Below are 26,678 nucleotides of genomic sequence, written 5' to 3'. Positions count from 1 at the left end.
CAGGTAGGGACAGAGAGAGAGAGAGAGAGAGAGAGAGAGAATGAGAATGAATCCCAAGCAGGCTCCACTCTGAACACGGAGCCCCATGCCGGGCTCAAACCCACAAAGCCATGAGATCATGACCTGAGCTGAAATCAAGAGTGGGACGCTTAACTGACTGAGCCACCCAGGCGCCGCCCCAGAGTAGTAATGTTAACTATATGCAAATATTTGTACAACAGGTCTCTAGAACTTTTCATCTTGCAAAAGTAAAACTGTAACCTTTGAACAACTCTTTTCCCCTTCCCCACAAGCTGTTAGTCTTTTTGTATGTGTGGTTAGCTAAGTGAATTGTGATAGTTTCAGGATTGTAACAGAAACCACGATTTGGTTCATTTTGATCTGTTTTTGATGTATTTGCTTAGGAGAATTTAGCAAATCTGATTTGCTCATTGAATGCTTTTCTAAGGAGTTGTCTTGTTTTAATACTCAGATCTTTTTTTGGAGACAGGGAGCTATTTTTTGGTTCAGGTCTCTATAGTTAATAAATACTTGGGAGTTTCTTGCTAAATCAGTGGAGGCAGAATGATGTTTCTCAAATTTTCCAAAGCAATGATTTGGAAGAACATTTAGAGGAACCTGTTGCTGAACCAGAGCCTGATCCTGAACCAGAACCGGAACAAGAACCTGTTTCTGAAATCCAAGAGGAAAAGTCTGAGCCAGTGTTGGAAGAAGCTGCTCCTGAGGATGCCCAGAAGAGTTCTTCCCCAGCACCTGCAGACATAGCACAGACAGTACAGGAAGACCTGAGGGTATGTAGTATGTCTTCCTTCTTCCTGTTTCTAGGTGATTTTTAAAAACCTCTCTTCCTTTATAGTACTGTTTGGTGGACTTTATGGGTATGTTTTCATTTGTTCAGGGAAACTTACTACCTAATGAGCCATACCTCAGATAGGAATTAAGACGCATATTGTTTTCTGAAAGTAATTCTCCTCTCCACCCAAGGAAACTTGAATACTTTTAGACCAGAAATTTCAGGTGCTCTTTTGTCACCATATCAACAACCTCACATTTTTTAAATATTTTGTTTCAAAATAATGCTTGTTAAAAACAAGTGATAATGTACCTTTTAAAAATATATCATGGCACAACAGACTTTTTCCTGCTTTTTTTCTGACTCTAATTGAGGATAACTTTACAGTAGAAGTAGAAACAAATTGCCAAACTACAGCTACTTTTCTAATTAGAATACTTGATTTCAAAGTTCAAAGCTTTTCTGTTACTCCTGAGCCATTTCAGGGTGATGTGAACTGGGATCACAGAACATTTACATTTGGTGTTCTGTGAAGGAATGTTTTGTGCTGTATTTATGGGGTCAGGATTCTTAAGGTTCTTTCTTATATCATTTATTTAATAGTTCAAGCATCTCTGCTGGTCATTGTTTTGGGTGTGGGAGATATTGGTAAAACAGGTAGGGTTCTTGGTCTCTCTCTAGAGGGCAGTGATTAGGTGAGTAGGAAATGACTTGAGCTTGCAGGGAGAAAAGTAGGTTGGCTGGATTGAGAAGGAATGACTAGTTAGGTGACTGCTATTGTAGCCCTGGAGAGAAATCTTGACACCTGGGATTAAGGTTGTGGCAGTGAAGGTAGTTAAGCCGTAAATAGTAAGAATTGGGAAGTTTGATACGGATTGAAAAGGTGTTCAAGGGAATTCTAAAGTTGATGTAACAGGGTTGATGTTTGTACCATTAATTGGGAGAATCCTAGAAGGAAGCTGGTTTTGAAGGAGAGAGAATTTTCTTTGATTCACAAACCTGAAATTGAGTGAAAGTAGCTTCTTAGACCTTAAACCTTTTCTTACTTTGCTGATACTTGATGACTAGTCCTAGGGGATTTTAAAACTAAATTTGTAAGTAGGGGAAGAAAAGGAATCTCAAGATACTTAACGAACAACATCCTACCTAGTATGAAAATGTGACGCATATATTATGTACAAGAAATTAAGGACTAATAGCTTTTATATTATTTTGAAAGGGGTAATCAAGTAATGTTATTCTCTTAGACATTTTCTTGGGCATCTGTGACCAGTAAGAACCTTCCACCCAGTGGAGCTGTTCCGGTTACTGGGATACCACCTCACGTTGTTAAAGTACCAGCTTCGCAGGTGGGTTTCTAAGCTTGTATATTGGGCACATTTGCTTGTATTTCCTGTAATGTGGTTCACATAGGTTTGGAGAATGTGGGAACTGGTACACAGAGCAGAGAAGAGTACAGGGTGGTTTTTAATAATTTCCTTTTTTGGAGAGTTGTCAGTTTTTATTTTTATTTTTATTAAAACAATTTTTTTTTTTAATGTTTAATTAGTTTCAAGAGAGAAAGAGAGGGAGACACAGAATCTGAAGTAGGCCCAGGCTCTGAGCTGTCAGCACAGAGCCCGATGCAGGGCTTGAACTCACGAACTGCGAGATCATGATCTGAGCCAAAGTTGGACGCTGAAAGTTTATTTTGAGAGAGACAGAGATAGTACAAGTTGGGGAGAGGCAGAGAGAGAGGGTGAGAGAGAGAATCTCAAGCAGGCTCCACATTGCCAGCACAGAGCCCAATGTGGGGCTCAAACCCACAAAGCCGTGAGATCATGACCTGAAACCAAGAGTCGGACGCTTAACCGACTCAGCCACCCAGGCACCCCTGTCATTTTCTCTTTAAACCTTATTGTTAGCTAAGAAACTTTACAGGAAAAAAGGTAAGCTTGCTTTCTTTTTACACAGAGGTTAACTTACAATTTTTTTCAGCCTCGTCCGGAGTCTAAGCCTGAATCTCAGATTCCACCGCAGAGGCCTCAGAGGGATCAAAGAGTGCGAGAACAACGAATAAATATTCCTCCCCAGAGGGGACCTAGACCAAGTAAGAGCTCAGAAGGGTGACTTCTCTGGTTTGGGGGATTTTGAGGTGAGAGCTTGTTCTTTAGGGGTGGTTGATATTTTCTACTTTAAAAATAAATTATGGGGCTGATGGAATTACCTGTGTTTGGGGGTGGAGAAAAAAATCATTGAAATAGCCACTGAAAATGTCTTTCTCTTTCATTGCTGCTGTTTTTTGTTTTCTTAAGTCCGTGAGGCTGGTGAGCAAGGTGACGTTGAACCCCGAAGAATTGTGAGACACCCTGATAGTCACCAACTTTTCATTGGCAATCTGCCACATGAAGTGGATAAATCGGAACTTAAAGATTTTTTTCAAAGTAAGTTCCTGAGTTTTTAAAAAAAAATTTTTTTTTTTTAACGTTTATTCATTTTTGAGACAGAGAGAGACAGAGCATGAATGGGGGAAGGTCAGAGAGAGAGGGAGACACAGAATCCGAAACAGGCTCCAGGCTCTGAGCTGTCAGCACAGAGCCTGACGCGGGGCTCGAACTCACGGATCGCGAGATCATGACCTGAGCTGAAGTTGGATGCCCAACCGACTGAGCCACCCAGGTGCCCCTAAGTTCCTGAGTTTTAAGTGCTAGATTTACCTAATACATCTATCTGTTGAGATTTAAACACTAGATTCATTCATCTAAGTGAATTACATATGTAATTTTAAGTTTTCTAGTGGTTATTTTATTTAATTAATTTTTTTTACTGGTTACATTTTAAAAGGTAAAAAGAAACTGGATAATTTAATTTTAATATTTGATTTAACCCAGTGTGTCAAAAACATCATTGCAACGTGTAAAAATAAGAGCTGTTTTACATTTTTCCGTATTAAGTCTTTGAAGTCCAGTGTGTGTTACACTTACGGCACTTCTTATTTTGGACTAGCCACATTACAAGCGGTCTGTAGCCCCATGTTGACTAGCGGCTGTCATTGATTAGTGTGTGTATAATATTTAAAGGAAATGTTCTAAGATGCTACTTGAGAGTCTTTGTTTCCTTTGCAGGTTATGGGAATGTGGTGGAGCTACGCATTAACAGTGGCGGGAAATTACCCAATTTTGGTTTTGTTGTGTTTGATGATTCTGAGCCTGTTCAGAAGGTCCTTAGCAACAGGGTAAGCAGTTTTTCATCCTTTTTTTTTTTTTTTTATAAGTATAACTTGGATCTTTGAATATATTCGTTTTACAAATATCTCTTACATGGAAAGTACAATTTATTCCAACATGTTTTGGTAGTATGTTCCATTGTGATGGGCCATTATTGTTAAAAGACTTGCCTGGGAGTTGAGAGTAACAAAACTTCTGTCTAAATAACTTTATTTTTGAGTCGAATGATGAGAATGAGATAACTAATAGTTACCAGTGCACTGAAATTTATGCAGATTTCTTTCCTTGGTGATTTTTGGTTTAGGAGATGAAATACAGTGTTGCTTTTAACTAAGATAACTTAAGAGCCAATTTTCCCGGGGCAGGTGTGTAGGTTCGGAGTCACCCAGCCTGGACCAATTTTATTAACAGTACTTCTTCCTACAGGTACTTTCTAATAATATAGAGGGATTTGGTAGATTTGGAATCTTACTACTGTGTGGTTCTTAAGAAACCCTTCCCTTCCTCCACATCTTTCATTAGCACAAAACACTTTCTGTAATAGTAGTAGAGAACAAAAGTATAAATACTGTTAATTTATTGTGATGGGTGTGGGATTTAAAAAAATCTCACTTAAAAAAAAATTGAGGTGAAATTCATATAACATAAAGTTAATCATTTTAAGTTTGAGAGAGCGCCGGAGGGAGAGGGGCAGAGAGAAAGGGGGAGAGAGCATCCCAAGCAGGGTACCTGGTGTCAGCGCAGAGCTCGAAGCCATGAACCCTGAGAGATCATGACCTGAGCCTAAGTCAAGAGTCGGACACTTATCTGACTGAGCCACCCAGGCCTCCCATTATTGTAAAGCATAAAAATTAATGGCTTGTAATACATGATGCGCAGTCATCACCTGTCTTGTCTACAAAGCATTTGCATCAAAAGTTGCCCACAACAACTCATCTTTCAGTCTCTGCAGATTAAAACTACACATTGTCTTAACCATGTAATAAAAATCTTGTAGGTCATTATTTTCCAGAGGTTCTGTAGAACTTCTGATGTTCTTCAGAATGTTGATTGTTATACTGTCCAGTTTACTGTTGTGGTCATAACATTAAGTGAGCCTTAATCTGCAAATATGTATTTAATCTTTCAAACTATTTCACCAGTATTTTTATGATGCATCTCCTGCAAAAACACTTAGAAGTAAGGAGAGAACAGTGGCTTTTCTTAGCATAGGCACAGAATACTGAACCTAGAAATGTCCCAGAGGTCTTGTGCAGAAATCCATAATTCAGCATGCAAAAGGTCCAGTGCACCTTTGTGGTGCAGCCTTGAATTCATCCTTAGAGGGTAGGATACTCCCAGTGGGTCAAAAGAGGTCAGACCTGATAACTGGCTTTTTAGTTAATTGTCCAAGGTAAGGGGGGTTTGTTTCATTGAATGCACATGGATAAGCCATGGCATCTTTATGCATAAGAACTTTTGGAAATTTTCTCAGAGGCTGTATGTCTGAGACCTTTTTCTCATTCAAATTGCTTCTACCCTTGTGATAACTACCCAGAGATGTCTTCAGTCACTGCCTTTTAAAACCTCTCCAACTTCTCTTACCTTTTAGACTTTAGTATGGTTTTATTTTCCCCATTGTATGTAGAATATTGCCTGGAACAGTGCATCAAATTCATGTGTGTGAAGTGATGTAATATAGTGTGAATATTAAAACATTACATAAATATTTTAGTGTTAAATATATTTATGAATGTACAAATACAAATTTATGTATTTAATCAGAATTTTAAATATAAATCAACTCAAAGGGGCCTCCCCTCCCCACCCTACCCTTTACGTAGCTTTCCTCATGTGTACTTTCACATCACCCCTGTGTACTTTGGGAGCTTCAAGTGTAGCTTGTCTTTTGCCTCCTTCTTACTGTATTGGCAGACCTCTGCCATACTCCCTTCAGTAATTTTTTATGAGTACAGAAATAGCTTATGTAAGACTGACCATGGTGTTTGACACGCTGTAGTTTAGCCTCATGGTTCAAAGCTTTTACTTGCCTGTCAGGATCCCTTCATTTCCTCCTCCTTCCATTGCTCTTTATGTTGTGACCCATTAAGTTCCTGAACATTCCTGGCCCTTAGTTGGCTGGCCTCTAAAGTAGTGTAATGACAGCCCTTGAAGGGTGGTTGTGAGCATTAAATAAATGTGAGGCATATAGAACACTTCTTATCAGAGTCAGTACTTTTAGGTATTTGTTTAAAAAAAAATGTCACTGGGGTGTCTGGGTGGCTTAGTTTGTTAAACGTTCGACTCTTATAGCTCAGGTCATGATCTCATGGATGGAGAGTTCAAGCCCCATGTTGGGCTCCGTGCTGATAGCGTGGAAGCCTACTTGGGATTCTCCCTCTCTCCTTTTGCCCCTTCCCCATCTCTCCCTCCCTCTCTTTCTCCCTCTGCCCCCCTCTCAAAAATAAGTAAAAAAAGAAAAAGTCACTTAGAAAACCAGTGTGTGCCAATGAGGAGCATAAATTGAATTTGTTGAAATCTCGAGTAACCCTTTGTTTTCTGCTTCAGATCTATTGGGCTAAAAGCAAGGCCCAAGATTTAGTGTGGATGTATCTTTTTATTCTTCACTAAGGTCCTCTTTATTATCTTCAGTATTGTCCCAAATTTTGTTAAGGTAAATAGCATTTTGTTACAGTTTTATTTAGATGAAATTAATAATGTTTTTGAGATGTATATGTACTTTGCAGAAGTATGTGTAGCCCCATCTTTCCACATTAGGTGATGATATGGGTTTATTCTAAGCCTTCAAATCCATGGTGAAGGTGGCAATTTTTTTTTTTTTGGCCGTTCTTACTTATATTGTTCTATTTATATAATTCTATGGGAAAATACGTTTTGTTCATAGAAGTACAATGAGAGTTACTTGCACTGCTGTGTTGTTTAAATTGTCCTTTTTTTGAACCAGTTTGCATGCCTAGCTCCACCTTTCCATGTTATTTAATGATGTGTTCTGAGCTTGAAATAAAAACTGAGAATGTAGCTGATGTGTAAGTTGCTGCTTCTTTATGATAGCTTTGTTGGTTTTATCTTTGGTAGTTGGTATCCCATAAGCACTCTTTAAGTCTGCTCCCCTTTGTTTCTGCAGCCCATCATGTTCAGAGGTGAGGTTCGTCTGAATGTGGAAGAGAAGAAGACTCGAGCTGCCAGGGAAGGGGACCGTCGAGATAACCGCCTGAGGGGACCTGGAGGTCCTCGAGGTGGGCTGGGTGGTGGAATGAGAGGCCCGCCCCGTGGAGGCATGGTGCAGAAACCAGGATTTGGAGTAGGAAGGGGAATTGCCCCAAGGCAGTGAATTGCTCTCGTTGATCTTCACGCAGCAGTACAAATCTTCTAGCTCCTGCAGAATGGTGAATTTCTTATACCAGCGTTTGGTATCCTGGAGTATGACCCTAGTCTATTATAAACTGCTTAAGTTTGTACAATTTTACTTTTTGTGTTAATGATGTGTGCTCCCTCTCCCTCCCTTCCCTCTCCTCACCTTTTAGTCCTTCACTTCCAATTTTGTGGAATGATATTTTAGGAAAAACAGATTTTTAAAGAAGAGAAAAAGACTGAATTTCCTTGCTTTACTTTTGCATATACAGACTGGATTTTTTTTAACAGCCGTTTCCCCAAAGGAATGTGTCTTACCTTATTACTGACATTTGGTATGTTTCATTCATTGGAATATTTCTTATTTTCTATGTGTTTCAAAAGCCTGTGAGAAACACAGGATTTGATAAACATTTTGAAGGCAGGAAAAATCTAAATTGTTTCTTCTTTGAGAGTCATGACTACCTTCTGGTGTGTAGAAATTGCCATTGGAAAAATTGACAGTTTGATTCTTGCTGGTATGGTTAAAAACTGAATAAAAGGTGTTAGTAGAGTTTTTTTTTTCCTTTGGATATGTGATCACAAAACAATTATAAACCTACTGTTTTTATCATTTAAATTTGTGAGATAGGTTTTAAATGTCTAGGATGCAACTAATTTAGATTTCTTTTGAAGTAGGGTCTTTTATGTTTAATTTGTATTTAAAAAAAAAAAAAAACCAAAAAAACGACAAAAAAAGAAACCCCAAAATCCGAAGAACACAAAACCCAGAGCAAAACTGTTGTGCCTTCTATTTATCTTTGATTCCAGCCTTGGCAATTGTTTAAAGAAAAATAAAAAAGAAAAAAAAGTCTAGATTTGTTTTACCAGGTGTAGAGTATGTTGGGAATTGAAGAATCCCTCTTTCACCTTGTATGTCTTCTGTTCATTTGTTTTATGCCTTATTCTTAAATTGAGTCTCAAACTGGAATGCCTTTGAGGACAGACATGCTTCTTTAGAGGTCCTTTGACCTAAATAGTCCAGCATTTGTATTTTATTTCGGTATCTATTCAGAATCCTAATCATAGCCCGTAAGAAGGAATATGACTTTAATATTGGACTTTGTGCTTGAGTGTCTGCCAGTTTTTTTCTTAAATCATAGGCATATGGTAAATTTTCTATTTTGTTATGGTTCTCTTTTATTGATGGGCATGCAGTGGGTGTTCCTTGGAAATGGCCAATTTTTATTAAAATATTTCTGGAAGAAAAATTAATCTGGCAATATAGACTAATATTCGTTTTACATAGTATGTTAATTTCTTGAGTGCTGGGTGTGAGGTGGGTGAAGATTTTGTGTGCACATTTGTGAAGCAAGCCTTTGTGTGGTAACTTGTCCTACTAATCTGAAGGGCAACGAGGTTGTCAAATTTAACTTATTTATTTTCTTAACAGTGTTCAATCCTTTGGACTGTTTGAGGACAGTATATGAGTAGGTATAGGAATGTTTGTTTTGTTGTTACTGGGAAACTCTAGGTTTGCTGAAGGGTGTAGTCTTAAACTAAAATGAAGTTTGATATTATCGGTCCTCAGTACCTCAAATATTTGAAAATTGGGAACATCTCCTTCACATAAAGAAAATTATATAACTGAGTCACATGACTGTTTTTTGGGTTAGTTTAAATAACTATTTGGTAACCACTTCATTTGGGCCAGGCCAGTGATAATTGGAAGACATTCAGCTTGTACTTTTGTAGCTTATATTAAGCCTGTGGTGGAAAGAAAAAAACTTAGCTGGAGATATTTTTGAAAAAAATTTTTAAGTTGTAGTAACTGTAAAGTCATAAATTATGGATAACCTAGAAATCCTTTTTCACAAATAAATGCTAAACCATACATTTCACAATAGGTGTTTTTCCTACTCCATGGTTTAAGGGCACTAACTGGATGCAGTGATTCTCAACTGGGGCTGTTAATACCTCCTAGAGGACATTTGGAAATGGGCGAGATTTGGCGGGGAGGGGAGAAGAGACACCACACACATCTGGCATTTAGTGGGTGGGGCTGACAACGCTAAATGTTCCATAAAAATGAAGCAACCCCCCCATTGAGATCATGGATATTCCTCATTCCCTATAATGCATGGAGGATGGAGGGTGGGGTGGATGAGGACAACTTGAAGACTCCTTCATTTGAAAACTAGCCTTAGATGAATTAAATGAATTATGAAACAGATCTCTTTCAGGAATTACATCTGCAGGTAATTAATAATCTCACTTTTCCTTTACCCATGTGTGGGTTTAAAGAAACATTTGGACAGGTAGTAATATGCTAGGTGCTTTTTGTAACTTGTTGCATAAGTTTAGGAAGAGAAGGGTTTGCTTTAGTAATTTCAAGTCCTCAGAATTGGGATGATTGTGGCGTTTTAAATAGCATTGGACTTTATGTATCAGATTTAGGATCATGGTTAACACTATGAAGAATCCCAATATCATTGTTTACATTATTGCCAATAGAATAAGCACGATACCCTAGATACACATATATTCCCACAGGTAGAAAGTGAAACTAGGTTAGGGCAAGATTGTCTCTAGGCAAGCACCAACTCGTCAAATTTAAGCTTTTCGGGTTTTAAAGTACTTTTCTCATCTGTAAGAATGCCCCAATGTACAGTTCTTTTCTATTGAGCTTTAAACCCTTTACCCATGAGTATTTTAGTTAAGTAAGATTAGTTTGGGTCAGTGAGTCTTAGTCTTGTAAGACCTTTTGAAAGCAAGCACATCTTGGGCCTTACAAAAGTACATTGTTTTCTTTTGCTCTTGTATTCCTGTGTTGTCAACTTTGTGAGCTTTTGCTGGGAGCAGTGAAATGGAGAACCCAAAAATCATTGTTTGGCTTTGGATGGGTAGGTTACTTACCGCAGTATTAGTTGAACTGCACTTTAGTTTCAGATTAGAAAACTAATTTTCACAATTACCCTGTGGATTAGGTGCTATTTTTCCCAAAGTAATAGATGAAGAAGAAATCACGTAGAGCAGTTAAATGACTAGGCCTCTAAGTCATCCAAGTAGCAGGAAGCAGCTTGGCCTCCAAAACTGATGCTTTTTCTCTAGAACCCTAATGCCTACCTATTTTACATTTGAGTGACATATTAAATAAGACATGACCATAATACGTTACCACAGTACAGAGACCTGAGTCTGTAAAACATTCAGAGAAAGGTTAGCATTACTCTTCTCCATTTCCTTTAAGGTAAACAAGATAAGGAAACATTGATTTTGTAGAGCTACTTTGGTTTATAGACTGTGGTAACAGTAATCATGATTTGTTCTTGGGTTATTTTCTCACCTGAATTTTTGATGCATGTAGTATAACCTTGAACCTACATGTGGAAGGTAACAATAATTTTGTAGTACCTTAATCCAGGTGGGTTTATAGCAGTTGTGTTTTGTGCTTGTAACTGCCATCCTTGGATACTTTTCTTCATCCTTTTATTTGAAAATCCTTGTAGAGTTTAATAATTTAGTGGGAAAACGTGGCACTTTATAGAAAGCAATTTGTTAGAATCTATATGGTTGCATTTGTCAAATCTACTGATCTAAAGATAACTTTATATTGAAGTTTTATTTTTGTGCTACTTAAGAGAAATCTCTGCAGGAACTGCGTACAGAGAAGACCTTTGGTTCAGTCGTTATGAACCTTTTTAAAAAAGCAACTTCAACTTTTCTTCGAATATGAGGTTTTAGTGAACTGCCTAATATGCCACGGATGGGCAGTGAACAGTTAGAGATAGTCTTCCACAAATGTTTTAGAAACCCTAATGTTTTTAGAGTTTTAGAAACTTAGCAACATTTTGTGTGGGAAGTTGCTGATCAAGTAATGGCCATGTGGCACTAGATAAGTAAGGATTTATGGTTTTAAGATAGTAATATGTTTTAGGATTTGTACTGTGATACTGAGGTTCTGGGGACCATAGTTGGGCTTGTGAACTCTTATGAGACTATGTTAAAGGAGAAATGGTAGCACATGTGAGCTGAAACTTATTTACTTCTTAGTGGTTATGTAGCTATTTCAGGATAATGCTGAAATTCATGTGCTTTGCTAATGTTTTCATGAAACGGTCTCATAATGACCTGAATAAAAAGTAAGAAGTTGGTTAGCAGTGGTCTAAAAAAGTCCATAACCAGCTTTGGTTTGATTATACTTCTGTCTTGGCTTAGAATTAAAGTTGTTCACTTTTTGATTATATGACTTGTTTTGAAAACTTCGGACGGTCTCTGCTTCTCCAGTTTCCACTTGAACCCGGTAGCTTTTCTTAGCTCTCTACGAGAGGAAAATAGTATTGGAAATCAATTTCACGGTTACTTCCATAGACCACGTGACCTGGCCAGTTACAGAAATCCATATGAGTACCTTGGAATGTGGCCAGTGTCACAGATTCATAAGGGACTTGCAGTCATCCGGTGTGTCTTTGTCTTTTAAAAAAGCAAATGTTTACCAAAAATTCACTATTGAATTACTTTAACGAGTATTTACTTTTTAGAAACCTGCTTATGGGAAGTTTGCATACATTTCTGGTCGTAAGTTAGAGATGATTATATCTTGTTTAATCTGGATATAAACACTTTCAACTATATGATGTAATTAACTACTTTGGTTACTGATTTTCTCCCCAAGCTTTGATATCACCTGTTTGAGTTTGGATTTGGTTTAAATTCTTAAATAGTTTTAGGAAATTTTTATGATATCTTATCCCTGATTTTGCCCTTTTAAATGAAGTCGTTATACCAAAAAGCTGGCATACGGAAGTAGCGGAGAAGAACAGGTCTTCCTTTCTCTGAAGATTCAGTGCATGCTTAAGTAGATTACGTAGAACACATCATGTTGAAAATAAATTCATGTAGTTAGATGTTAGTTTATGAAGAATGGGTGGAGGTAGAAGTTAGCTGGTGGGATAAGGATCATTGTGATTTGTACGAAAAAAACATAATTTTAAGTGAGACACATCAGAATATTTAAAGTGTTTCTTCCCATTCTGATTATTGCCATAAGAGACAGGAGAGACTCCTAGAATTCTCTGAATCATAGAATGTTAGTGCTGGAAAGGACTAAAGTTTGTACAACCTCTTCATTTTTCAAAAGCTAAATGGCTCAGAGGATAGATTATCAGCGCAGAGTCCTACATTGGCTTGTAGAAGTAACATGGATCACCTTGAGGGTCACCACTCTGCCCTAGGTTCACTGAAGGAAGCCAGAGCTGTTAAAGGTCAGGATGTGGGGAGAAAAGGGAAGGAGCCACATTTTATGTGCATACTCGGTTGCTTCTGTAGCTCAGTTTTCATACCCACTTGTTCTCAGTTTTCTTCGAACTGTCTTAATGCCCACTTCTACCAGGGCCTGTTGTCTAAGGACATTATTACCTTGTGCTCCCCTCAGGGATGGGTTTACTACTAGCTGTCAGAAAGCTATTGGGTATCCTAATGTTAATAGCTGAAACTCAGCTGTAATTTTCTCCTGAATCCTTCGGCAGTTTGCGTTCTGTACATTGTGGTGCTTTTCCCACCTTGTAATGTTATAACTGTAAGCTCCTAAGGGGCAGCAATTTGGTCTTAGGCATGTACCCTGTTCAGTGCCTGGCAACGCCACGTACCTGTCAGGGTCCTAATCTTCCTTTGCGGTGATTTCTCCCATTCTTCATGGAGGTGATGCGCCAGCCGTGCTAAACTACTTACGGTTTTTCTAATAAGCCTGGCATTGCTGATTTTCGTGGCTTCAAGTGCCTTCTTTCTTCCCTGAAGATAAGATTTGTATCCACATCCCCCTGTCCCCAAAGCTCTTGCCATCGAAATTGCTTTTTTCAAAACCCAGTTCAAGACCATTTTCCTTTTCCCTAAGAGAAAAGATTTGCAACAGGAGTGAGGAACCCCTTTTTTGGGGTCTGGTTTGGCCAGAATTTGAAGTGGGGAGCAAATTCATTCTCATCTCCTTCCCTCCTACGTCGTCCTTCCTGTGTGAGATTCTGTCCCAACCTTCATTTTTAAAAATGTGTGTTCATAGAGCACTTTTAACCTTTCGCCTCGCTCATATAACTTACCCTTCAACCTACAATTAGAATGACCTGTATGAGTTTTACTACCATCAGCTCCTCCTTTACTAGACCATAAGCTCCTCGAGGACAAGGACTGGTTCATTATCCCTGTATTTCACCAGAAGGTACAGTGACCTCCATGAAAAGAGTCCTTAAAAGAGGACTCATTGAGTTGCATAAATTAATGTATTTGTTGTTTTTTATTCTCACAAGTAAGGACGTGCCTAGAGATAGGACTTAAATTTTTAGGCACTATCACAATTCATAGTGGAGGGGATTGTTGGGAAATTTTGAGGGGTGGGCACAGGAGGGAGGAAGTCACTGGGGACACTCAGAGGTACTTCCATCCTTGGTCTGGGTGATTAGCCATTTCTTTCTGATTGTGCCCAGTATATCCCAGACACTTTGTTCCTGTGCAGAAGAATTTTATGTGCCAACTTTCATTTCTTTTCCCAGACCTAGTCCATTGTTCTCTCTGTGTCCTCACCCATGCCAGAAGTCTAAGTCCTCTGCTTTTTTTTCTCATTCTAGCTAAGTCCTGTCAGTGCTACCTCAAGGCTTTCACACCTCTTTCCTCCCCACTTAGATGATTTCAGTGGCCTCTCAGCTTCCTTTACCTGTTCTTACCCCCAGCCTACCTTATACACAATATTAGATTCATCTTACTGAAACGTAGCTCTGACCATGTATCCCGTGGATGTGTTCTGTCTCCCCTACTAGACTGTAAGCTCCTTACGGGCAGGGTCTGTGTTGGAGTCATCTTTGTATCTCCCGTAGTACCTATCAATAAATGTTTCTTGAATGAACAACACACAGCCTTGTCTTAGTGAAATGATGTTTTCTAGATTATATGTAGGTTCCTCTCTGGGATAATCACAGTACTTCAAAAGTTTTTTCACAGATAAAGTTGGTTAAATAGTGACAACTATGAGTTGACCACAGAGAAAATTTCAGAAAACTTTAATTTTTTTCCATTGGAATCAGCGTGGATATGTGTATATGGATGGTTCAATAAATATATTTTTATATACATGTATCACAGAAATTTTACATTACATCTTCAAACTGCAGAAATAGATTTTTTTATAAGCCAAAAAATAACTGCCATAACTTTTATGATTCCATGCAAAAAAGGGCGAAGAGTAAGGGGCAAAAGGGAATTGGTTGTTTCAGGTTAAGAGTCCAGTAAGAAGTAAAAATGTTACATTAAGGAAGCGATTGCTTAACACGCTGCTTAAGGTGGTAGCCAGACAAATCCTTAACTGCAGCATTAAGGCCATACCAAGTTTATACATATATACAAAGAAATTTCCATATAAAAGACATACTATCACATTTTCTTCTGGGAAAGGATGAGGAGCTTTGTGAGTAATTCTGACCCAATTTTCCAGGCCAATTAATTGTTTAAGATGCCCCCAGGCTCCTGAAATCTCTTCTACTTTGGCTGTCAGTTGCTTTTATGTGGGCTTGTGACTTTTGTAGTCTTACGTGGAAGTATGAATCATCTTGAACCAATTCCATTATGGGTGATGAAGCACTTTGTAGCTTAACTAACTCACACTGCCCAGCCCAGCATATTTTACATCTCCCAAAAGTATTGGAATCACAGTCAGAATTGTAAGTTGTAGTCATCTTACCTGTATCAAACTCCACAGCCAGTGTTGGCATTGTGACCTGAAGAAATACACGGTGCCTGTCTGTTCTTTGGGGTTAAAATAACTTTGAGTAGTTAAAGTGTAATGAACCAAATTGTGAGGTGTCAAGGTAACATACCCTGGACCTGTTGCAAGTTAACGCTTTTATCCCCTGTATGTCGTGACATCCGTAAGTCGGTAGCTACCTTTTTGGAAAAAAAAAAAAAAAAAAAAGGAAATGCAAAATCACTTGCAGAAGAATAACATGGGGTTTGCTCTTCTGTCTAAACATCAAATCAGGCAACTTTTAAGACAAAGGGTACATCTGTTGTGCAAATATCTTAAGTGCGTGAAATGGGGAAAATATAAGGGCAAGTCCTTTGGAGATGACTTCCAGTTAGGCAGAAGTCCTTTGCTTTGGCAAGGTTGGGGTGAGACTCTCGAGAGTGCGCACTCTGGTTCTATTGGCAGAAACTGGCCCACCTTGGTGGATGAATCTTGAGTTAAAGTTACTAAGTCTAAGATAAATTATGTCAATAAAATATGCTTTTCCCCAGTGACTGAGCCTTTATTTGATAATAAGTCCCGTGGAATGTTTTCAATCAATCTAATACTGCTTTTTCATTAATGTTGACGTAGCTATGAATTGAAAATCCCTAGTGGTCCTGTTTGTCCCCGTTTCTCTGTAGACCATTTTCCAACTATGGCTCCAGCATGTTTACAACAATTATGGCTGCAAGGTAATTGGGTCTCCTCCCATGGGTTCCCTGGGCCAGTCGAGTTTGAGGTGTCTGGAAATGGCTTGTCTTGGGAGAAGACCAAAGAATTGTGATTTGGAAGCACTGGAGTATGTTTGCACACTTAGAAAGTAAGCCCTCACTGTTCTTCCCAATCATGCCTCAACTGCTCCTGACTGAAAATGCTAGCAATTTCCAACTGATACTTTGCATCAGTTCTAGACAAAGTGATTTTAGCCAACTGGTCAGTTATGATGCCGACCTACACACTGAGACATGGACATCCTTTGTCACTCTTACCTAGAGGGCTTAAAAGTATTAAGCGTCTTGTCTTGGTCACTTTGTGGTTCATTTTGTACATTTCAGGTCTAATTACAGCAGTTGAAGACCTGTATCGTGTCCAGTTTTTAAAACTTACTTGGAGGCTGCTGAGGTACCTGGTGTATTTGTCTTGAAAGTAAAACTTGGCTGTTTAGCCTTTTTTTTTTTTTTTCTTCAGGTAGGCATTTTATCTGTATTCAATAGACTAATTAAGCAAGATGCACCCATTGGGGTTTAATTCACTCATCTCACTTTAACTACCATTAGTGCTGAGAATAATGGATTAAGTATTGGAAGGTTGAACCGTGAAAGTATGAAATAATATGAATTTTAAATGTTCTGAGATTAATTGTGGGAACATCAATGTTTCAGCTTTTTACATACCATTCAGGCATGTTGAGCATGATACACTTTTAAATGAGGTAGAAATACACCTAATGTGGAAAAAATTTAGTTTAGCAAACTACTTACTTGATAGTAATACTTTTGAAGACTTAGAGGGTAGTCTTTGATTTACTAGGGTAGGTTATACTAATCTATTTGCCCACAATATTTTTTCTAATGAATTTGCCTAAGAAAAATTGTTCTGAAAAAAAAAAAATCCCACAAACTATTCTTTTTGCATACTTCCCGTAGCAATGACTTGATTAAAAACCAGTTACTTTTTTTTTTTTTTTCTTTCTGTTCATATTTGGCTTTCCCCACCTCTATACCCTTTTTTCTTTATGGACGTGATCTCATGGTTTGAATAGAGAAGTGCTCTCCAGGTTAGAAGTCATTTCAGGTGCAGCTGAGAATAAAAAGGATACGCTAGACTATATTTTCCTTCTAGGTCAGCTCTTTAATATTTCAGACCAACATAAAGGTTATAATATTTGGACCACAAGCACTCCTTTAGAAATATCTGCACTGGATTAAGTAACTTTTTCAGAATCACTGTAGAATAGTGAGCTCATTGTAGAACCATGACTTTACTATACCTTTGTTATCCCCCTTCTAGTGCCTACCCAGCACAACTAAATGCTTAATACTTGTTGGGTTGAATTGATGCCCTTGAAGATGTGGATTTCTAGTGGGTACAATAACTGCTTCTGAGATGGAGGAAAAGGTAAGTTCTCCCGAAATAAGTACAGGAAAATCTGACTTAGGCTGGAAATGTCAGCTAATGGAAAGGAGACAGAATGAGCTGTTCTGCCCATGAAGGAATGAATACCTTATTGATTGGTCTTTGAGAATTGCCATACTCAAGAGTCCCGATCCCTTATTCTATATTTAAGGTGGTTATGATATACTCCAAATCATCTTTCCAAACATGTCTCCATTCATTACACTTCAGCCAAACAGATAATCGCTATACCTCGTATATGCCCTTTGGTTTTTACCTCCATATTTTTACTCATGTTGTTCCTTTTGCTGAAAGATTCTCCCCATCCGTCAAAATCTCATCTTTAAGGTACCACTGTTCAAATGGCCTGTAAGCCTGGAAACATTTTATGGTTTATTCTCTGCCTGCTCTGCGGCACCCTCCTTTCTCCGTTAACATATTTTCTGCATTCCACATTAGTGATTATTTTGGCACTTGTAGCATCCCCTCCTATATTGTAAGAAAAGGGGCCGTAGTTCATTCTGATGCCCTGCTCTCAAGGTACACTGCCCTTGCCATAATAGATTTAATAAACAGGTGGATGGATGACAGGCAAATGCAAGGGAGGTTAAAAACAAAGCTGATAGAAAAGTGAAAGAGCGTACATTTCCTAGTCCTGACTGACAGTTTTTGAGACCTGTTCCCTGACCTTCCATGTGTAACTCAAACTTTGAAAGGCTGAACTGCTTCCTCCAGGCTGGGACATTGCAAAAAATCATCTAAAGGCAAGTCTGTTGCAGTTGGCCTGCACACCCGCTGAATCTGACTTGATGTCACTAGGGTCCATTCAGAATGTTCCTATCCTCACCAGCATTCAGAGCTGCACAGAGGGAGCTGTCCTAGTCCGCAGAGCACTAAGACATTCCTGGCATCACTGCCCTATAGCTCATGGTTCTGTTATGCCAAAGCCCAAGCTTCTGGATACAACTGAAGAGATGTGGATGACGCAAGTGCAACCTAGGAAATGTAAGCAGAGGCCTTGTCCCATGAACTGGTCTGGCTAATTCCTACACATCACCCAGGGGATTCTTAAGTCAGGAACAAAAGGACTTGGAGACAAACTGTGGCTTCTAAGAGTACTTTGTGTGTGTGTGGGGGGGGGGGGGTAGGGGGGCGGGGGGCAGGGTATGTTCATGTATTTCCCTGTAATTCCATTGTCACACTTTATTTCCAGAGCCTGGATGGGGGTAAAGGACCATTAGGAGGCCCTCCTTGACTGGGACATTGGTCAGCCTGCCATTTTTAATACATTTGTTGCAATGGTATCTCATATGGAGAGATGCTCCCACTTTACCTGAATACCTGCCTGGAGGAAATGGTTACCTGTGTTAACCCTTTGAAAGGTGGATGAGACCACAATTACATAAATCCAGTTAGTAAACTGCTGTGGAAAATATTCTTTTGCTTTAGAGTCTGAGCTCAAATGTTCTGTTCTCCAGGAGACCTTGGACTGTCCCTGTGAGGTACCATTTCTCTGAATTCTGTCTCTGCCTCCTTCGTCACCATATCATCCTTTGAAAATTATGTATTCATATCCATATCACATCTCACTGCTCTGAATTGTAAGTTCTGTAGTTAGGGATGGTGTTTACCTTTCGTTCCTATGCCTTGGCAATGTTTGTAGTAGGCTCTTAGTTGAGTGAATATTTTAGAGGGATTCTAGACTTAGGAAAGACTTCCAGAATAAGTCTAGTCCTTAACTCGATGCTGGCCAAATCCAGTCCATTCCAGCACACAAGTGGTCTCTCATGCAGGACTACAAACGAGGGTGTTTTCACTCTCTTCCAAATGTCATATATTCCCACCCTGCCTTGGTGCTTACTCATTTTATTCTATTCCACAATGCTATACCCAGAAAATGGTACCATATGAAGTCTAAATCCCTCATATGCCCCAAACTGGATTGATTAGTAGACTCTCAACCTCTTAAGGTGGGCTGATAGATTTATATTGTTTCTACCCAAGTTCTGAAAAGAAGGTGGCCAAGGATTGTCTGGTTGGTTCTTAATCAAGATGTTTGATTTCTAGCCTAGTAAAGGTAGTATTCCTTGGCATTCAACACGTTACAGGAGCTTAAATTTTTGTGTAGTAGAATGTTACCAAAGTAAAAGGGTCCATACTTTTTTAGCAGCAGTTATAAGATTCATTTAAGTTAAAATGAACTAATAAACACCTGTATACTTTTTTTTTTTAATGACAAAGTAAGTTACCACATCAATGTCTTGATTTTATATTCAATAATTTGGGAAGATAGAGTGTTTTATGGGGAGGGGTGGTGGGGACTAAGGTCATCAATAAGGCAAAATAATTTCTTGAAGGTCAAAAACAGGTAAGTGGAAGAGGTAAACACATCATGCCTGTTTCCAAAACTTAGCTTCCTGTTGTCTATAGAATCAGGTCCAAACTTTGGCAAGACTTTGACTTGGGCTAATATGATAAACTTTCCAAGCCTCGGTTTCCTCATGTACAAATTGAGAAGATCAGGGCCATCGCTGAAACTAGATCATGTAATTTAAAGAGACTGACCTAGAGTAGGTGCTCAGTAGCAGTATTGGGATTTGCAGGGTTCATTCAATCTTACTAGTTTACATGAGTGACAGCTATTTGCAGAGCTATGGTGTGCTTTCTATTTAGGTAATATTCAAATGATACTTGGGCAAAAGGGATGCAGATTCTTGATAAGTGAGATCAGCACTAGAGTGTAGGTCCCTTCAGTGGGTGTATAAGCTAGAGGAAGCACAGAGGGGCCAGTCTGGAAGGGTCATAGGCTGCTCTGTTAGGGCAGGTGGATTTGGCCTTTTGGGAGCCAGCTTCAATTCTAAAAGGAAGCTCTTGGCTGGCCTCTTCTGGCAAAGAGGAAGAAACAGGAATTTGGGAGAGACGGAGATAGTGACAGTGCTTTACATTGTTTACAGTGGGGGTGGAGTTAATGTGTACTATCTCATTTTATCTAGAAGATGGACGTGTGAGGGGGGCATTATTGTCTCCAAATACATAAAGGAGCTGAGGGTCAGAGAGAGAATGGTCTTGCTCAAGATCAGGTGCCTGTGGTAGTTGGCATCTCAGCCTTCTTGGAAGCGAGTACCCTTTCCCCTGCACTAGAAAATCACAAATGGGTATAGAGAGGAAAACTGAGAGGGTAAGATGAAGAGTGGGAAATTCAGTACTCCTGTTGTACAGATAGGAAAACTGAGGGTCGGAGGGGAAAACATGTAAGAATTTTATAGGGACTATATATTAACCACCTAGACTATACAATTACCATTTCCCTGTATTTGTGCTATCACACTTCCATTTTAGAGGTCTTTTAAAATCCCTTATTTGAGTCTTTCAGGGGCAAAGAAGGAAGTGGCTATATGGTGATGGGGGCCAAGGGTAGGAAGTGATTGGGTTACCATATGGTTTCTATTTTATTATGGGAAATCTAAAATTATCTTTTTTAAAAAGCCTGTTAACTCAACCTTGGGAACAAGGAAAACGTTTCAGTCTGCAATATTCCCATTAATTCCAGGGCCAGATGAAGACAGAGTAGAGATCATTTGTTATAATGTCAACCTATAAATGTTTTGAAGTGATTCCACTGATAGAAAGCATAAATATGTCCTTGCTGGGAAAGATAGGGGCAGTGTTTTCTGATTATAAGCAGTGTTTGTTGGAGCTATGGGAGTGTGGAAGCAATTTCAGAAACATCATTGCCAGGGTGAGGTTTTGTTTGGCGGGGGGGGGGGGGCGGGGAGGATGTGCAGTGAGCTCGCCCAACTTCAGCCACACCTGCTGTAATATTTTTTATTTTTTTGTTAGGGTAGCCTAGCTAATGGTATGAATTTAGATGAATGTCTCTAGTGGCCTGGAACAATCCCACTTTTTTCTGCCTGTAACTGCGGCTAGCATAATGTACAAATGGGAAAATATTCTTAAATCTTGCTGGAAGTTTCTCGTTATGATTAAATTGTGTGTGCGGGGAACAGGCTGAGAGGGGACTTGGAGTCATTGCAGTATTTCCCTTGGGGTATTTCACGAGTTCTGCTCTGATTGTGTTTCTCTTTGATTCTTCCAGAGGCTCTGGCGGACAGAGCTCACCTGCCATGGGAAATGGGTTACAGCCTTCATAGGACACACATGCTAAAATACCAGAGTAGAATGTTGTCCTGGCATTTGATGGGATTCTCCGGTGAGAAGCCAGTCTTAGAGGCAAGTCCATCAGTGCCGTGAAATACCTTCACTTTCGTGGCAAACAACAACCACCACCACAACGAGCCACCAAAAAACTAAGATTGCAACCTCCTTGAGGGCCAAGACTCTCCTCTTTCTTAACCTCTCCCCACCTGTCCACCAAAAGGCCTGGGATGGGATTCCAAGCCTGACCGAAAAGGGGGGAATAATGAAATCTTCTCTAACACATGGTATACCCTTTCTTCTTTTCTTTAACCCATGAAAGTATCCAGGGTTTGCCTTTGAGCAATCTCCTTCAACTCCCTCTTTTTACAGGGTAGTGAGCAGGCCTAGAAAGATGAAGTAGCTTACCTGCAGTTTCCATGGTGAGCCTGAGGTGATGCCAGAACAAGGACCCACTTCCTACCGGCCTCTGTCCGCCTCAGAAGGCAGGTGTGTTTAAAGAGGGTACAGGGTTTCTGAAGTTGCTTAAGAAAACAGTGGAATCTGAAGAAAGGCAAGCCAGACACAAGGCAACGCAGGGAAGCGTGGAGCAGGGCAAGTGTGGGAACGGGAGACCCACTGTCTTTGCATCCATGTGCATCCAGCAAATGTCTTTCCTCCCCACATCAGTTACCTGGTGCTGCTCTGTAGCCGGTTAATGGCCTTATGTAGAACATAATTTTCATCACTGGGTATATTTTTGGCTCGCCATTCTCTAGACTCTGACTTCTCGACCCAATGTTCCAATGGAAATTTTCCAGAGCAGTGAAATTTCAAAACGCACAGGGAAGAGGAAGAATAGAAATCGCAGCCTTAAAACAAACGAGACAGGAGCTGCTACGTCCATTCTAGTCCTCCCCACCCCCCACCCCCTCAGAAATAAACCAGCATCTTCTAGAAGAGTTTGGTTTCACCAAATGAGAGGCACAGATGATGAAGCAGAGGAGATGCTGACAGGGAGGCTGTGGGAGGAGGCAGAGAGAGAGTGCGAGAGGGAGAAGTAATGGTCCGGATGCTAACTGAAGAAGCCTTAATGATCCTAGAAATTATTGGGCAATAATATCTACTTCGGAACTCATTTTGCTTTTCTAAAGAATGATAAAGCACCTTAATTATTGCTTTAAATAACCACACAGCTCCATCAAAACAGCATGTAATAGCACCCACGTATGAACAAACCTGTCTCCTGCCGTTGCTGTCTTTACAGCTTGAGAAATCCCAAAGGAAGCAACGGGATAATAATTTGGTAGTGGCATCATCTAGTCTGGGCCCCCAAGACTCTAGATTACTTAGGTGGGGACGGCAGCATTTCAGGATTTTTCCAAGTTCTTTATTTGAATTTCAACCTATCTAACGATATTCCTTATTCATTGGGATTTCAGGATACTGTGAAACCAAAGCCTTTCCAACATGTACTGTTCCTTACACAGATACAAGTCGTTGGGCAAGCCAGCTCAAACAAAACAAGGCACGTTTCTTTTAATCCTTCCTTTGGTCAGCGTGAGCTCCTATTTCTGGCTTTGTAGAGCTACAGGAAAACAGAAGGGTTCTCAATTCAAATGTCTGAAGCTGGTTTCTCAGAGAAAGGGCTTAGTGGAGGAAAAAAAGATAAATTATATTTTAAGAACATGGTTTCTACTTGCTTGTTTATAGTAAGCTTGTTTTGGTGTCACCGGTTCCTGAATTAAGGATGCTTTATCTTGGAGGGTAGAGGGCCATTCAGCCTTCCTCAGCAGATCTTACCAGCCCCTCAATGCAAGCTTTCTAGTCAATCTGGGAAACCTAGCCTGTAGAGAAAACCCCATCTTGCCCACCTCTTCAGAGTTGGGGCAGAGGGCAGGCAGAATGTGCAGAAGGTACTTGTTTTTGAATAAACCCGATAGCTTCCAGAGTGGTATTCATTGTCCCCGGGCCGGGATTCCAGCCAGAATGGGGACAAGTAGACCTCAGCTCTCGACCCCAGTCCTCCAGCTGACACAAATGGTACCACCACCAAGCCCTTTGCCTACGAGCTTCTTCTACTAAGGAGGCAGTTGCTGCAGACAGAAGGATGGCTCCCTTCAATTTCAGTGTGTTGCAATTAACTAAGGAATGTAATTTTCACAAAAGACTGATTTATCAGTGATGGTAACAGCTTAGCTGGGACACTAATCTGCTCTGCAATCTAATATCATGGAGGCTCACAAAACACAATCTCTTTTTAATGATGCCCATAAAAATGTGTACTTTGAAGGAAAGTAACCAACTCCTGTCATATTCATTTGTTTTCTCCCTAGTATGAAAACATAGTCTATGAAAAATATTGATAGGCTTCTTAGAGGGATACATTTCTTATGTATTGACAGTTTAGAAGAAGAAATAATCTGGATTAAATGACTGTCTTTTATCTCTCTCTCTCTCTCTCTTTCTCTCTCTCTGTCTCTCTCCCTCTCTCACGCACACACACACACACACACCCTACCACATCTTTATATTCACTCCTGCGCTTGGGTTACTCTCTATAGCCTTAGCCCAGCACGGACTCTTGAAAGTTTGAAAAGACCAGAGGTTGGCAGAGATGAGCCATTTCTTTTGGCTGCTCTTGAAACTAATCAAGGTAAGTTGTAGACTAAGGTGAGAAGTTATTGGCATTATCTGTCTGCTTAATTGATATTTTTCAAATTGGATTCCTAGGAATAGCTGCAGTTTTGGAGGTGCGGGAAATCACCATCCGCTCTATGCCCTGTCTAGTTCTACCTCCATGCATAAATACTGGTCTAACCATGTAGCGGTTGAAAGACCAGTAAGCCACCCATTGTACCTTAGTCAGTTTTCTCCCTACCATAGCATTTGGTGTATGTAGTCCCAAGGTATGATATCCTCTGTGTACAGACTGAAGAGGAAATTGAGAAAGTATTGTCCTATTTCTTGGAGCCACCTACAAAACGTTTTTGGCTTAAATTATCTAGTTTGATTTTTTTATAATGATGAAATCCATGTAGTTTATTGCTAAATCCTCACTACATTATACATTAATGACAATGCCTTCTCTTTGAGCATGCTCCATTCTAATTCATGATGGTATTTTTGACTTTACAATGATGGATGTTCTTTTCCCGCCACTGCTCATCTTTGATAAAGTGGAGCGAAAGGAAAAACGATTCCACAAATTTCCCAAAGAAAGGCCATGAGGATTTAGATCTATTGAGAGGGTTTGGAAATAAAAGCGGCATTAAGCCTTTCGTTGTGTAAACCTCCCATAGATTGGTTCAAGCACACAGAACAGTTAGAGCTAGAAGGGGTTAGAGGTTTATGCCCCTTTCCCCACTGTGTTTGTAGAGGAACTAAAGCTAAAGCATTTATCCAAGTTTCCCCAACATATTAGTGCTAGGACTAAAATTCAGGTTCTTCCTTTCACTGCTGTAATGCATTCACTCACATTTATTCTCTATGAGGGATACCAAATTTGGAACAGTCGGAGAGAAGATTTCAGCGACATTCCCCCTCTGTGTCTCAAAAGGATGATTCTATTGTCTGCTAGATCTTGTCAGCTAGACCTGGCCATTCCCAGTGGGGCCACTGGTTGAATATGGTGGCAGAAGTTCAAGGACCCAGCAGAGGTTGGGCAAACAGCCCAGTGATGTCTTTGTTTCGGAGAGATTCCAGACACCTCATACAAGGAGCCCAGTTTGAAATCTGTAGATATTGCCATTCAAGCAGAGGCAGAATGCCTTGGAACAATTGATACTGTCTTCAGTCCCTGATAGAGGCCTGATGCCTTCGCTGCCCGATCACCTAGACTTCAAGACGTTCTGAATTTAGTCCCGTCATGAGCGAACTAGGGAAAAGGGCTTCTTAAATTTTTTCTTATGAAAAAAATGATTTTCCCCTTAAATAAAGTGAGTAAAATGCTAGTAAAAGGGGCAAATAGCCTCTCCAGCGACTCACGCATCACTGCAGGGCTGAGGATTCCCTCCCTTAAATAAAGTGAACATAGTGCCGATAGTAGTTCAAACACTGATATTCCAGTCTTGAACTGGTTGTACTTGTTCAAATCCCTCTGGTTCCCTTTTCCTCCTTTAGACAGTTTGTGGTTGGGAAAAGGATAGCAGGATAGTCTTAGAAGAGAGATTCCTACCCACATGGCTCCCATCCCTCAGGAGCCGGGTTCCATCCCACATCATCCAAGGCTAGAATACAATTTAACTTCCTGGTCTACACAGCCAAGAGAAAGGAAGGCAATGACTTACAAACCTTGAACCTGGATGTAAACAGTTTGATCATTCAAGCCTCAAAGCCAGATCCTTTTTTGGCTGCTTAGTGCATTTTCTTTACCTAAACACCTTAGATCATTGTCTTGACTTGCTTTTCTGGGGTGGGGGGGGGGGCGGGGAGGGCTTCTAGAGGTATTAGCAATTGTGCCACAGGAAATGGGAGAAGTTTCTCCGGAAGAAGGGGCTTTAGGGAAGAGTTAGGCTCCCAACGTCTCCCCTCTCTCCTGCCCCACACTGGGGATACTTGAAAGACATATGTAAAACCCCAAGCCTCAGGGCAAACGGATTGGCCACTGTGTCCCACCATCTACCGCTACTTTGATTCAAAGCCAAGACACTGAAGTGCAAAGGAAGAAATGTACCCCAGGACCCTGGTCACAGGCCACAGCGGGAAGCATGCCCCAGAGAGTCGTGCCATCATTACAGGCGTGGCGTTGTTGGGAGAGAGGACAGAGGCTACTGGAGGCAACTCCCGTCTTTAATCCCATGGTCCACATTGCAGACTTCCCAACTGTGAGCCTCTGTGTCCTTCAGCAGGGTCCCCCACCCTTCACAATTCATTTCCTAATCCCTCTCCTTTTTTTTTTTCCTGGAGTGCCCTAGCCAACCTGGGATAGTTCTGGCACATCAGAGTTAGAGGGAAAGAAATATTTGTCTAACTTGCCTAAATGTTAAAGCTAAGCAAAGCACCAAAAAGGAAAACAAACAAAAGACTTATAAAAATATAATGGGCTCATCTCCCCATGCTTCCCACATTCGTTGTGGCATAGGAAATGTCAAAATATAATGAACAGACTTTCTGAACATACCATCTCTTTCCACCCGTATATATCTCAGCTGTGGCAGCCTCATTACTACCCTTTCACCTCTTAAAACTTCACTCTGTAGAACCACTCTGTAAGAAGTCCATTTCATCCCACTGACCCCACCTTCCCAAATATATACCCACTTGCAATTCCAAAGAGACTCTCCAAAAAAATAGACATTTGAAAAAAGTGCATCGGTTTATACTCAGTCTA

General features: G+C 40.1%; 1 protein-coding gene across 4 annotated transcripts in view; it reads left to right on the top strand.

Moving 5' to 3' along the window:
• Positions 1-14,226, top strand: part of G3BP1 (G3BP stress granule assembly factor 1) — a 36,050-nt gene extending 21,824 nt beyond the window's left edge. For all 4 annotated transcript variants that reach the window (XM_047092237.1, XM_047092238.1, XM_047092241.1 and 1 more), the window contains 6 exons: positions 590-791; positions 2,041-2,142; positions 2,771-2,882; positions 3,088-3,216; positions 3,898-4,007; positions 7,124-14,226. In XM_047092237.1, the coding sequence (XP_046948193.1) occupies positions 590-791; positions 2,041-2,142; positions 2,771-2,882; positions 3,088-3,216; positions 3,898-4,007; positions 7,124-7,330 (862 nt within the window). In that variant the 3' untranslated portion in view covers positions 7,331-14,226. The remainder of the gene's footprint in view (positions 1-589; positions 792-2,040; positions 2,143-2,770; positions 2,883-3,087; positions 3,217-3,897; positions 4,008-7,123) is intronic.
• The last annotated feature ends 12,452 nt before the right edge of the window (positions 14,227-26,678 follow it).

Source organism: Lynx rufus, unplaced genomic scaffold (assembly GCF_022079265.1).
Source record: "Lynx rufus isolate CCGP_SWC_20201006 ecotype Redwood Valley unplaced genomic scaffold, mLynRuf1.p SCAF_1, whole genome shotgun sequence".
In the NCBI taxonomy this organism is placed as follows: Eukaryota; Metazoa; Chordata; class Mammalia; order Carnivora; family Felidae; genus Lynx; species Lynx rufus.
This window is presented reverse-complemented; position numbering and strand designations above follow the sequence as displayed.